Genomic DNA, 14,761 nt, shown 5'->3' with positions numbered 1-14,761 from the left:
CCATTTCATTTTGGCGCACGTTGATGAAACTTTAAAAGCTTGAAATAAAGCACCGGGCGAAAGAAAACAGGACTCGCGCAAACAGAACCTAACGTACAAACCGTATTCATTTTTTGTTTTATCTTCCTTTTCCTTTACATTTTCCTTTTCCTTTTTTTTTTTAAATATCAGAATTATTAGATTCATGGAATTTACGTTTGATGTTCCTTCATACCGCAATTTCCCAGCGGAGAAAATAACGCTGGAGTTAGATCTCAGAAACGCCTCTTCCCATCACAGGAAGTTCTGAATCCTATTGGAAACTGCAGCATCGCTTTTAGCATTTCGGATGTCATCTCCTAAGCCGTCGTTCCATAGCCTAGCTTCCAGTCAAGGTACTCCTCTCTTCCGTGCATTCCCACCTTGTTATTAATTTTTTTTTTTAAATTGGTTTTTCGCTTCTCTTGTTTGATCCAGTCTTTGAGAAAACTCAATACGACGGTCGGAAATTCCCGCTCTTTTCCTGGATTCTCGTTCTCAAGAATTTCAAATCAGCAGGCACTGTTCTGTTTGGTCGAGTGGAAAATGCTCAAATACCATAGGGAATTGAAAATATTGGCCGCCTATGCATCTGAAATATTGGCCGCTCTTTTCTTTTCTTTTCTTTTTTTTTTTAAAATATTCACTTTGTGTGGAATCGTGAATTTCGCAATGTATTTCCCCTGGTTGTCAACTAGCGGGGGTGTTCTTGATTTTGATTATTATGTCAGTGGTAATAAATCTCAGTTATTTTTCATGGTGCAGCCTAAGAGGAGTATAACAATGGTGACAGGGACTCAGCTGAGGTGATTGTCTCAGTAACGGTGGGGGGAAACAACGGGGTGGATCGGATTCGGATGGACAAGAGCAAGGGCCGTACCGATCTACTCGCTGCGGGAAGAAAAAAGGTCTATCCACTGCTTATTTACTTTCAAGTATTTTCAATTATCCTCTAAGAACATGAAAATTTTCATTCAAAAGAACCAGTATATATTTAAATTTAACTATGGCTTATTTACAATCATATGGATATCTGTTTAAATGACACTCTAACTCTATTTCCCGTGTAATATTTTTCTGCATTTCATCTAACCAATTTGACTAACATATCTGCTCTGCTGAATATTATATTAGAGCTTAACTCAAGCTTGATAGAAGCATTCGATTTATTGATAGGAGAAACGCAACTATCATTCTTTAACTTCGGGTCATTTGCCAACTCTCTTTCTTAACCCTTGAAAATGGCGCAACATGCCCCTTGAACTATGACGCTTGAGGACATAGATCCTTTTGGTTCAGTATCCTGTTAAATATGGAACTTGCGCTCTTTCAATTGTCAATTGTCAAGTAGTATGCCACCCCCCAACTATTCTATGAGCTGAGCTCTGACTTCTAACCCTCAAAAGTTCCATTTGGCTTTCGAATCATTGGAAAATGCAGGATTGGAAGGTTCTGTCACAATTGAACTGATCTGTGTCGCAAAATTTGATAGGAGTTCATTTCATGATTGTCAAAATGTGTTCAGGGTTCCTATTGGGGAGGTTAGGGATCCAGGCCCTAGGGCTAGGCATCTCATTGCCATGCAGCCCTTATTTTCATGATTTAACCACTCATATTTAGTTGCCGGCTAATGGGGGCCTGCCACTTGACAAATGAAAGGTTCTTAAGTGGGATCTATAGTTGAATTGGACAAAAGAACTTTATTCTGAAGGGTGATGCTAATTTAGAAATCTTGTTTTTCATTACAATGTATTTTCTGTACTTTTGAACCTTTAAATCAAAATTGAAGGATGCTAATTAATTTATACTTTCAAAAATTATCAAATTCAATTGAATTGCTATAATATTATTACAGTGGAGCGTCCATTTAGTGGAGAGAAGTCATTGGCCTAACTTGAAGGGACATTTTTCAATTCTAGAAGTTAGCCCAAAGTTGAAAATTGGGGCTTGTTATCAATCAATCTGCTTGTTTTAAAAAAATCAGCCTGTAAACTGCGCAAAATTTGAAAAAAAAAAAATTTTATATCAAATTGATAGGTTCAGTTTTTTTTTTTTTGGGGGGTAAAAGATACTTCCAATAGTATTGATTAAATGGTTACAGAAGCTTTAAAACCTCGTCAATGATCATTTTAATTAATAGCTTGAACTTTTATTCCGTGAATGTCATAGGCTCATAGCATTCGAGTTTTGTATGGATTACCAAATTATTACTCTTGAAAAAAAATAATAATGATAATGATGATGATGAACTTCATTCAGCTGTTCGTGCTTAAACATTATTTTCATGGGATATGAAAGTATAAGTATATATTTTCTCCTCTTTCCCATGATTCCTTGACTGCAGATGTAAAGAATAGAGGTGAACATTCGCTGTCCTATAATTTGAATTTTTATTGTTATTTTTTCCTTCAGTTTCAGCAATTTCGTCAGAAGAAGGACAGTAAAGGGGGAAGTGGTCACGGAAAATCTTCAAAAAAATCTGTTAAAGCTGGGAAACATGAGCCTGACGCTGAAGAAGCTCCTGGTGGCCCTATGTCAACAACATCATCTCAGGTTACCGATGGTAACGTTGAAAGTAATGCAGATTCCAATTTCTGTATCAAAGAGGTTTCAGAATCAGAGTCTTTGGCGGAGTCGTTCACTCTTGACTTCAGTGCTCCATCTGTTAATTCATCATCAGCAACTGATAATGACACAGGTGTTCAATTGCAACTGGCTACTACTACTGAGTTAGCACTCCAGGCTCAGGTAGTGGATGAACATGATTCTGCGATGTTAGTCCAAAATGAAGAGGAAAGCATCAAGGATGTTGGTATTGACATGTTGGAAGACGTGCCTCTGGGAACTTTTCATGGTCCTGTTTCTGAAGATGGAACAACGCTTGACCATATGCCAAGTCCTGTTGACACGTTGCCTGTACCTGCTCCAGTAACCACTGCAGCGGGAAAGTCTTCTAGAGTTGAAAGAGAGTGCAGAGATGCAGAGGAATCCTTACTTTTATCAGAGGATATTCCTAATACATCCGAGTCAGTTAAAAATGGAGGTGAAAGTACTCAAGATGTTGGCACTGAAATGGTGAAAGGTGTAACAATGGATGATCATATGCCCACAACTGTTGACATCATGTCGGTACCTGCTCCAGTAACCTCTACAGCGGACAAGGCTTTTAGTGTTGAAATTGAGGGTGAAGATAAGCAGGAGTCTTTGCATGTATATGAGATATTCCTAGTACATCGTTGACGAATGTAATGGAAGATCAGGTAACAGATGTAGGTTGTGCTCCTCTCTTTTTTACCTCATTAATTTTAGGCTTTAACTTTGTTTTGATATGGGGGAATTAACTGGGAAGGATGGGTATACGGATGTATAATTTGATGTATAATTATATTCCCATTTGTTGCTGGGTAGGGGCAATGCAGGAAGCTGATGGTCTGGATAAGAAGCAATCTAGTCAAAGCAGTGATATGGAGATTGATAGCCAAAAGAATCTCACTTTGTCTGAGGTTGGTGAGAATGCACAGTCTGTTTCAAGATTTGCTTTGGACGACAATAGAATAGAGGAGGCATCTCATGAAGCAGCCCAAATTGGCGAGGCAGTTGAAGTATCTTCATCTCTCGAGGATGTCACATCCAATAAGCGTTCAGCTTCTGCTAAAGGGAAGGACAATAAAATTGCAATTGCTGGACATGTCATGAGAAATCTGGAAGGGGAGGCACCGCCAGTTTCACCTCTTAGACTAGTGCCTTTTCAGTCCAGTGATGATCAGAGTAGGAAAGAAGTGGTTCTTAGTGGAGAGGAGAGGAGTCTTCTGGAGGGCCTTGACCTGCAAAATTCTCGTGTTGGACTGCGAATGCTTCTTCCTTCCAGTGATGTGAGTAAGAAAGTAGTTTCTAGTGAAGAGGAAAGGGGACTAGATGAGAGGCTTGACCAGCAATATTCTCCTGATCAGTCTGTATACGTGGATAAAAGCCACAGATTGCCAATGGGAGATCAAGGAACAAATTTGACCAGACCATCGATTGTCTCTCCAATATGTGATGTGAGCTCAATCAATTTCTTGCAGCTGACAGAACTTATAAGGGGACTTAGTGAAGAAGAATATAACTTTCTGCTTAACTCAAGTAGGACAGTCTCTAATGCAGATCCTATATTCAGTAGTTTAATTCTACCTGATCATAGTTTTTTGAAGAATTCAAGAAACTCAAAGAAGAGTTATTTCTTGCAGTTTTTATGAAAGATTTATTCAATTTGCAATTGACTGAACAGTTGGAGCAACAACTGGAGTCTGACAACCAGTGTTATCAGTTGACTAATGAACTATCTGAGTTTCGTGCTTCATGTAGTGAAGTTCGTAAGGAGAATCAACTTCTTGCTGAAGAACTTTCAAATTGTCGTGTTGAACTGCATGATATTGCCAACAAGAATGTAGACTTGCAGAGCAAATATGTTTCTGCTGAGGTAGAGATTGAAGTGCTATCTGCTAGAGTACTTGAGTTGCAGAATTGTTATGAATTGTCTCAAAAAGATTCACTTGATTTGTCTAGAGAGCTGGCTGACTGTAGAGGCTTGATCATAGCTTTACGTGCAGAAAACAAGGACATGAATGAATCAGTTGCATTAATGATTGAAGAGAAAAAGAAACTTGTGGAAGAAAAGGAGTTTCATCTATGTGAAAGTCAGAAGCTGTCAACAGAATTAGCACTTTCTACCAGCAAGAATGATGGACTGCAAAACAATATGTTTCTGCCAAGGGTAAGATTGAAGAACTTCAGGCTAGAGTACTTGAGTTGCAGAATAGTTATGAAATGTCTCAAAACGATGCTCTGGGTTTTTCTACAGAGCTGGCTGACTGCAAAGGTTTGGTCTCAGCTTTACAGGCAGAAAATAAGGAAATGAATGAATTGGTTGCGTCAATGCTTGAAGAGAAAAAGAAACTTGCAGTGGAAAATGATTATCATCTTTGTGAAAGTAAGAAACTGTCGACAGAATTAGCTTATATTGAGAGTTCAGTGGAAGGACTAAAAGCTGATAATTTAAACCTAAATGGGGCATTGTCCTTGGTGACTGAAGAGAAGAATAAGATTGAAGCCAAACTTCAGCATCTCTCCCGTGAAATTGATAGGCTATTGATGGAGTTGGTTGAAAGTAAAGATTTGGTGGCAAGTCTGCAGGTAGAAAATTCCAATTTGCACGGGAGCCTTGCATTGTCAGTTGCTCAGATTAAAATGCTTGAAGAGTATGAACAAGCTGCTATTCTTGAGAATCTAAGCGTTTCATCTCAAATTGTTGTTCTTCAAGAGCAATTATCTATAGAGACTGGGAAACAAATGAAGTGCCAATTTGAACTTAAAGAGGCCAGACTGCAACTTGAACAAGTCACCAAGGAGAACTTCTTTCTGAAAAGCACTTTGGATGTGCATAAGGCTAACACAGAAGAAATTGGCAACAAATACAGCCAATTGCTATCTGAATTTGAGGAGCTCCATAGTCAAACACAGATAGCAAGGCAAAGAAGTGAGAACCATCAAACGAAATTTACAAATGATTCCTTGCCTTTCCATCTGGAGCGAGATGGAAAAGGGGATCCTGGGCAGCCACCATTGAATCCACTTGAACATGAAGAATTTTATAACTCTCTTGGTTTTGTTGCTTTGAATATGCGTCTGGATGAGATGGAGAATATTTTGGAGAAACTTGAAAAGGCAATTGATCAATTGCATTCTCATTCAGTATCCCTTGGCAAGTCTCCTGGTAAACTTTCCTCAGCTGGGGTTTCAAAATTGATCAAGGCGTTTGAATCAAAATCACAAAATAATGAGCTTGAGGTAGAGGAAAATGTTTCCAATGAATGTCAGATACCACCTGATCCATTTATGTCCACCAAAGGGAAAATTGGAGACTTGAGAGCATCACTTACGATGTGGAGGTTGGATGTTCAGAATGCTGGTGCATTGTTTAAGGAGGAGCAAGATGGTAGGAAGAGTGGTGAAGTCAGGTGCAGAGAACTCCAAGATCTCCTCGAAACATTGAATCAGCGCTGCTTGAATTTGGAAGCATCCAACATCGAACTTACTGTTCAATATGAAGTTTCCACGCAACTTTTGGTAGACATACAAGAAGGTAAATGCCATCTTGAAAAACTCTTTGAAGCTTTAAAGCAAGAAGATGTCCTTCTCAAAGCCAAAAACGTTGAACTCTGTGGAAAGCTTGGAAATTGCGAGTCAAAAATTGGAGATTTGATCACTGAAATAAATGATTTGCAAAAAAGTTCAAATGAGATGGCTTCTTTTATTGGTATTCACCTTGAAAATTTGCAAAAGGAGGTGACAGATAGGGCAATGTTTCTTGAGCGAGGTTGGAATACTACTATTGCTGAGATTGTTGAAGCAATTAGGAAACTGGATGAATCAGTTGGGGAAGCTTTCTCAATAAACACATCAGTCGGCTCCCTTGATGGTTTGGATATCAATCATCATCTTGTAGTTTCTGTTAATGCAGCCACTGAATTGATTGTTGATCTTAAGAAGAAGCTTGAAGCTACTTATACAGAACATGATATGGTGCGTACCTCTTTCAGAGAAGTGAGTGCCAAATGTGATGATCTGCTTGAGAAGAATAATTCAGCAGTTGGTATATTGCATAAGATTTACAGTGACTTGGGGGAACTTGTTCTCAACCATGTTGGGCCGTTAGATGAAAGGATGGTTGATATACCAAGTGATGCATTGCCTGATCCACTGAACTATGCCAGCTATGAGGCCATGATGCGATCTCTTAAGGGTATGCTGATGGAAAAGCTTGAACTTGAGTCTGTTTGTAAGGTGATGAAGTCAGAATTAAGTCACAGGGAAAAAGAATTGGAGGAATTGAGCGTTAAGTGTGTTGGTTTAGGTGTTGTCGGTACATTAATTGAAGATGTTGAAGGTGTGCTGGATGTAGAAGATACTGATGCCAAAATAAATAGGCAACCCCTCCTTCACCTCACATCTTTGGTGTCTGGTCTTGTTCACAAAATTCAAGAGGCTGACAGGCAGGCACGCATAACTAAGGAAGACTATGAATCTAAGATGCTGGAACTGACTGAATTACAAGCAAAGATCCATTTTTTTTATGCTTTACATCTTGAGCATGAAAATGAAATCCTTATTCTCAAAGAAAGCTTACGTGATGCGGAGAAAGCTCTTATTGCTACTTGTTCTCAATTATATGAGAGAACAATGGAACTTGATGAGTCAGAACGGCGGGTGTCTTCTATTCGGGAGAAGCTTAGCATTGCTGTTGCCAAGGGGAAAGGGCTGGTTGTACAGCGAGATGGCCTCAAACAGTCCCTGGCTGAGACTTCCAGTGAATTGGAGAGATGCTCACAGGAGTTACAGTTGAAAGATGTTAGAATCCACGAGGTTGAAACAAAACTTAAGACCTATGCGGAGGCTGGTGAGCGTGCAGAGGCTCTGGAATCGGAACTGTCATATATTCGTCATTCAGCTAATGCCTTGAGAGAGTCATTTCTCCTTAAAGACTCAGTTCTTCAGAGAATAGAAGAGGTTTTGGAAGATTTAGATCTGCAAGAGCAATTTCATTCTCTAGATATAATTGAAAAGATTGATTGGTTGGCTAGGTCAGCTGCTGATAACACATTGCCCTTAAATGATTGGGATCAAAGAAGCACTGCAGGAGGAGGTTCATATTCGGATACTGGTTTTGTTGTCACGGATGCCTGGAAAGATGGTCAGCTGCAATCTGATGTTGTGGATGATTTAAGAAAAAAATTTGAGGACTTAAAGAGTAAGTATTTTGAGTTAGCTGAACAAAATGAAATGCTGGAGCAGTCGTTGATGGAAAGAAACGGATTAATTCAGAGATGGGAAGAACTTGTGGACATGATAGATATGCCTGCGCATTTGCAATCTATGGAGACAGACAGTAGGATTGAGTGGTTAGGAAGAGCTCTTGTTGAGGCTAATCATCATATAGATTCACTTCAGATGAAGATTGAAAAATATGACAGCTATTGTGGGTTGCTAAATGCTGATCTGGAAGAGTCTCAACGGAGAGTATCTGCTCTTCAAGCAGACCTTAGGGCTGTTACCTCCGAGAAAGGGCATCTTTCAGAAAAAGCGGAGACTTTGATGTATGAATGCAAGAAACTATCAATGCATTCAAAGCAAGCTGAACTTGATAATGAAAAGTTAAATCATGAAATAACTAGCTTGGAGGAGAGATTGGAGCAGAAAAGTGCTGTTGAGGAACAAATTCTCATCATTGAGGGAAAGATCAGCAAATTGCAAGATTTAATCAGTGATGTTTTGCAGGAATCCGAAAAGGAAAACCTGATTTCTAGTAATCCAAATATTGATTCCTTGGAAGTATTACTGAAAATGCTTGTAGAAAATTATGCAGCTCTTTTGTCAGCAAAACCTACTTATGGGGATGCACTTGATGGGCATGACACACAAAATGATGATGGAACTCTTCATGAAGAAAGGAACATAGATATGCATAGCAAGGAAGACCCGGTTATAGTCAGTTTGAGAGTAGATCTTGAGGAGGCCTTACGTGAATTGATGCATGTGAAGGAGGAGAGAGAGAGAAATTTGGAGTGTCAAATATCTTTGTCTGGTGAAGTTGAAGCCCTGAGTAAGAAAACTGAGGAGTTGCGGGAGCTTTTAAATCAGGAGGAGCAGAGGTCAGCTTCTATTAGAGAGAAGTTAAATGTTGCAGTCAGGAAAGGGAAGTCATTGATACAACAACGAGATAGTCTAAAAGAAACAATTGAAGAGATGAATAGTGAGATGGTGCGCTGGAAATCTGAGATTAGCAATCAGGAAAAAACTCTTGCAGAGTATGCACAGAAGTTCAAGGACTTGTCAACTTACCCAGATAGGTTAGAAGCTCTAGAATCTGAGAGCTTGCTTCTAAAGAATCATTTGGCAGATACTGAACATCATCTGCAAGAACGAGAATACATGCTGAAAATGATTTTGAACAAGTTAAGTGAGATTGAGGTTAGTGGTGACAGCGACGCAAGTGATCCTGTCAAGAAGTTGGAATGGGTTGGGCAGTTATGCTCTGATCTGCATGCTTCTGTGGCTTCTTTACAACATGAGTCTAGGAAATCTAAAAGAGCAGCAGAGCTTCTCCTGGCTGAATTGAACGAGGTTCAAGAGAGGAATGATGCTTTCCAAGAGGAGCTTGCAAATGTGGCTGTTGAACTTGCGGATACCAGAAAGGAGAGGGATTCAGCTGAGGCTGCTAAAGTGGAAGTTCTTTCACTTCTTGAAAAGTTATCAGCTCTGCACATAGAGGAAAGAAACAATTATTTTTCCGAGTTCTTGGCATTAATATCTAGGATGAACCAACTCCACACAAGCTTTGGTGAAATTGGCGAGTTATTGGCTAATATGCTTTTCATGGACTCAGAGTCTTCTCAAAAAATGGAGGCTGCTCTCAAGTCCTGCATGAGTGACGACAATGCTGCAAATGTGGTTGATTCACCTGTCAACAGAGCTAGCGATGGCAATTTACCCATGTCAATTGACAATAAGGTATTAGTATTGTATGAATGCTCATTAATTTTTATTCTATGTTAAATGTCTTCCATGTGGTATATTACAATTTACAAGAATGAGAAATCGAACATGCCATGCATAGGGGGTGGGGATGCTTGACTTGACGTTGCCTATGTCTGCTATTGCATCCTGAGGTATTTAAACATGCTACTTCTAAGTATATGAACCTTTTGAGCTGGAACAAACTGTGCACTGCAGGCATTTTGTTTTGTAACTATTAGCTTAGGATGAAATTTTGATGAGTACTCTCTATGGTCCAAAATATAAATCATCCTTTCTTCAATAAATAAATAAATAAAAACAAAAAAGAGGTTGCTTATTTGATTTGTTTCCTCTGTGGTGTCTGGTTTGTGACATTTTATCTCTTTTCTTCAATAGATTAATTGCTTCTACCTATATTGATCGGGCATATAATCAATTCTCTCTTTTCGTTTACCTGTGATCCTTCTCCAGAAGAGAGCTATATCTGTGGATTCTTGGTTGAATTTTGACAAAGTTGATCGTGTTGATGATACTACCATAATTGAAATATGTCATCTTCTTGGGCATCGGCTGCATGACTTCTTAGTGGATGTCACTTCTCTTAAGGAAAGCTTAAACAGGCACTTAAGTTTAACACAGGAGCGAGAAAAAGCTCTTTCTAATCTAATGGTGACTATTCAAAGGGAAATGACTTCCCAAAGAGAGTCATGCGAAGCCTTGAAGAACAAAATTAGTAGAAAAGACAGGGAACTTGCCGCCTTATGTGAGAACACTGGCTACCTTTATGAAGCATGTACCAATTCAGTTATTGTAATTGAACGTGGAAAAGATGAACTTGTTGGAAACAAGGTAGCATCTTCAGGTTTAGGAGCTAATTTGAAAGGACCATCATTCATTGATGGTGGAGAACCTTTCAGCAGCCAGGTTCAGTTGATGTCTGAAAAATATATTAAGACTGTAGCAGATAGATTGGTATTGGCTGCAAAAGAATTTGCTACTGTAAAATCAGACTTTCTAGATGCAAACCAAAAGGAGATGAAGGCTGCCATAACAAATTTGCAGAGAGAGCTCCAAGAGAAGGATGTTCAAAGGGAGAGGATCTGTTTGGAGCTTGTAAATCAGATTAAGGATGCTGAATCTGCCACAAAGAGTTGCACTCAAGAACTTCAAGATTCTAGGATTCGAGAGAATATTTTGGAAAAACAAGTGGAAAAGGTTGAGGCTGAAAGGAAGATTTTAGAGCAGAAAATGAACAAGATGCAAGAGACGCAGTTGGCTGCAGCTGAGTTAGAGGAGAAAATCGGATCTCTGACTGATTTGGTTTCTGCCAAAGACCAAGGTCTGCTATTTACTTGCTTTTTTCTTTTCCCCTTTAATAAGTAAGCTTTTAAAATTTAATTGCATGATAGACTTTTAATGTTTCTATTACTGTTTATTGCAGAAATAGAGGCACTAATGCACGCGCTTGATGAGGAAGAGATGCAAATGCAAGAGTTGATGAAAAAGAGTGAGGAACTTGAAAATCTATGTGAGCAGAAGAATCTGGAGATTGAGAAGCTTGAAGCCTCACGTGGTAAACTTATGAAAAAGCATTCCGTCACCATAAGCAAGTTTGACGAGCTTCACCATCTTTCCGCAAGTCTCCTTGCTGAGGTTGAGAAGTTGCAGTCCCAATTACAAGAACGAGATGCTGAGATCTCTTTCTTAAGGCAAGAGGTCACAAGATGCACCAACGACATTCTTCTTGCATCACAAATGAACAAGAGAAGTTCAGATGAGATTCTTGAGTTCTTGATGTGGATTGACATGATGGTATCTCGAGAGGGGATGCTTGATTTGCATCCTGATGTGAAAAGTGACAGTCTTGTTGGTGAATATAAAGAAATGCTTCATAAGAAGCTCATTTCTATATTATCAGAATTGGAGGGTTTGAGAGCGGATGCAGAAAGCAAGGGTGCATTGCTAGAGGAAAAAAGGAGAAAGGTGGATGAGTTGACACGTAAAGCAGAAGCTCTTGAGATGTCTTTGCATGAAAAAGAATCACAATTGAATTTGCTTGAAGATGTGGAAGAGTCTGGAAGGGGACCTAGCACAAGCTCAGCCGCAGGAATTTTGGAGGTTGAACCAGTGGTAAGTCAATCATTTTTTGTTGTTCTTTTAGTTTTGCATTGAAAAGGAATTTGGAGATCAATAATTAGCATTCCCATAGGTAATCTGTGGTAACTGTCTCCTCTGCACTTGTGTGGATAGTTTTAAAGGAATATTGACACCGGTGATGTTTCATCCTAGACTTGTTCGTCAAACTTAACATGATAACTAGTTTGTATAGTCAAACCTTTAAACTACCAATTTTTTAACTGCTTTAGATTCAGAATCCAGATCACATGGTGACCATAATCAAATATGATTGGAAAAAATTGGATTTTATGCTTGAGGTATCCTTAACTGTTTGATAATAAGTTTTCAGGTAGAGTTTTAGATTCCTTTTGGCGTTTCCTTCTCTTATGCGCCGTTTCATAATTGATTAAATATGATATGGTTAATTATTCCTGTTTGAGGGGGAAAATATCGCTTACGCATGTGAATGGCAATGAAAAGATTTTGTAGTTTTCCTCATTGACATTGATGCAATTATGAATATGACTCATTTGGTTGGGGGTTTTTGTTTGATTTGACATTAAGGGATTAAGTTTATTGGCTTCTATGCGCAGATTGACAAGTGGGCAGCAGCAGTGACTTCTGTGACACCTCAGGTTCGTAGTTTGCGCAAAGGCAATAACGATCATTTTGCCATTGCTGTAGATGGAGACCCTGGCAGTACTGGTAGGATAGATGATGAAGATGACGACAAAGGTAATTCTACACCAAATACCGTTAGGTGATTCGTCAACTTAAATGTCCTTTATATTGGTTTTTTTTTTTTTTTTACTTAATTCTCTTTCTGGTTTCCTTTCTTTCTACAGTCCATGGTTTCAAGTCACTTACTTCTTCAAGAATTGTTCCAAGATTTACAAGGCCTTTGAGTGACATGATTGATGGCTTGTGGTGGGCACGCCCATCCCTTTCTGCTTTATTTTGATCAAGATTCTTTAAATTTGATGAATTGCATGATGCGATCTGGATTCCCATATTCTTGCAGGGTTTCGTGTGATCGAACTTTGATGAGACAGCCGACCTTGCGACTGGGAATTATAATTTACTGGGCCATAGTGCACTTATTACTTGCTTTTTCTGTAGTTTGAGAAGCTCTGATTTGGAAGCTTGAGTCAGACTTGGCTAATGGCCTACTTCATACAATCTAAAGCCAGAAACGAGAGGAGGTACGAGGTTCTAAACCATAAATTGGGGGCCGTTAGCTATGCTTAAACTAGCAAAAGGAAAAGGTTTAGTCGTAGAGTATCTCCCTTCCCTTTTGTTCTTCATCTTATGACTTACATATGATTGTTGATGAAATGAAAGTAGATACAGTAGTGGTCAATAGAAAAGATTACAGTGAAGAACAGTAACAAATCAGTGCGTTCTAAGGCTGAAGAGAGAAAATTAGAAAAATGAAGAGCATTCTTCACAAACCCCAGTGGGTTGTCAAGGACCTGTTGTATTTAGGCTTTCGAAAGACAAGAGAAAACAATACTTGGGGCCAGCCGGCCAGGGTCCCTTTACCATTTAATATTCTTCAGACATCTTGTAGGAGGACTAGATAGGTATGGGAGGTAATTCTTTTTGTACTCCGACATCTTTTTCTCCATTCATCTGGATAGCGATAAGAAATTTCAGAGTTCACCATTCTTTTTGTATTGAATGACCATAACTTGGCGGTGAAAATTTCGCATGTTATTCAAGAATCACATGACTTTTATTGGCCATGATACATGACATACCTCTAGTGTTCGAAGTAGTGGTTCAGCGTCTGACTTCATTTATTGGAGAGAGTTCATATTTTGGGGTGTTTCGGTGAGTTAACCGCAGAGATGTTTCAGGTTGCAAAGTTACCTCTAGTCTTGAATTGTTGCTTTTGGTATTTTATCGGTTGCAAAGGATTTAACTTGTGCTTGAAAAAAAAAACGTAAAAAAATGATTAGGACTTTCGGCTAAGCCCCTTCCAATTCCAATATGTCGAGCTGTGACGTACACGCGCAATTGTAACAGTATGTCGAGCTGTGACAGACCCAGAAGCCAATATGTTTGGGTTGATGGGGTTTCCATGAAATTAGATAACGGAAAAAAGTCAACAAATATTTATTCACGCACACTCATATCTTTTAGTAGTTTGAATTTTTTAGAAATTTCTAATATTTAATATTAATATTTTTATTATTATAAAATGTGATTGGAGAACAAATTAAGATATACATTTTTTAAAATTTAAAAAAATGCACATAAAAGCAAATTTTTTAGCTAATCATGCCCTCTTTGCGGACAGGAATTCATCTGTTTAAGAGTGTCTCACATAGTAACGTAGTAATTCTTTCAAGTTTCGTGAAAAAATAAAAAATAATCAGCAACTTTTTTAAAAAAGTATTTTCAATTTACAATTAACTTTTCTTAAATTTATAAATAACTTTTCATTAGTTTGGGCTGGAGAAATAATGTCACTCGATCATTATTAGATTAACTACAATCGTTTTTGTCCATGAGAATCCCACCAGAATGCCTTTTACTCCCAGTGGGTCATGAATCAGATCAATCTTTTTTCTGCTGCTTTTGAGACGACACCTTCTCGTAAGCTCAGCAGATTTGAAAACTTTTGACTGCATTTTAAAGAATGCGAGGAAATTATTTCTGCATGTTGGTGAGACTATGTTTTAGGATTTCCAAGTTTTAAGGTTCACAACAAACTGTCCAGGTTGCTATCAAGTCTCTCTCTTTGGAGTAAATCTAAGGTTGGGAACCTAAAGCATAAGATTAATTTGCTTGAGAGTGAGATGCAGAAGCTTACTGTTGTAATAGATTCTATATTGAACATGATTTGGAGTTTACCTATGATTGTCAATATAGTTATCAGGAACGAAAAGCCAAGGTGAAATGGAAAACGCCGGGGGGGGGGGGGGGAATACAAAAATTTTTCATCTTAAGGTAAGGTTAACACTAGAAAATCGGTTGAGATGGTTTGGGCATGTACAGAGAAGACCAAGGGAGGCACCAGTGAGAAGAGTGGAACATATAACTTTGAGTCCGATTAAGTGAGGTGGAG

General features: G+C 38.7%; 1 protein-coding gene across 1 annotated transcript; it reads left to right on the top strand.

Moving 5' to 3' along the window:
• Positions 1 to 210: 210 nt before the first annotated feature.
• Positions 211 to 13,438, top strand: LOC129302052 (trans-Golgi network-localized SYP41-interacting protein 1-like). The gene is given in 11 exon segments (XM_054940713.1): positions 211 to 374; positions 784 to 926; positions 2,431 to 3,253; positions 3,427 to 4,200; positions 4,203 to 4,694; positions 5,036 to 9,564; positions 10,042 to 10,909; positions 11,012 to 11,700; positions 12,282 to 12,423; positions 12,534 to 12,615; positions 12,710 to 13,438. Coding segments are annotated over 10 exon segments (8,553 nt in total). The 5' UTR covers positions 211 to 374; positions 784 to 875; the 3' UTR covers positions 12,813 to 13,438.
• Positions 13,439 to 14,761: the final 1,323 nt, after the last annotated feature.

Source organism: Prosopis cineraria, unplaced genomic scaffold (assembly GCF_029017545.1).
Source record: "Prosopis cineraria cultivar Desert tree isolate PC_DT_omini unplaced genomic scaffold, ASM2901754v1 PC2, whole genome shotgun sequence".
Classification (NCBI taxonomy): domain Eukaryota; kingdom Viridiplantae; phylum Streptophyta; class Magnoliopsida; order Fabales; family Fabaceae; genus Prosopis; species Prosopis cineraria.
This window is presented reverse-complemented; position numbering and strand designations above follow the sequence as displayed.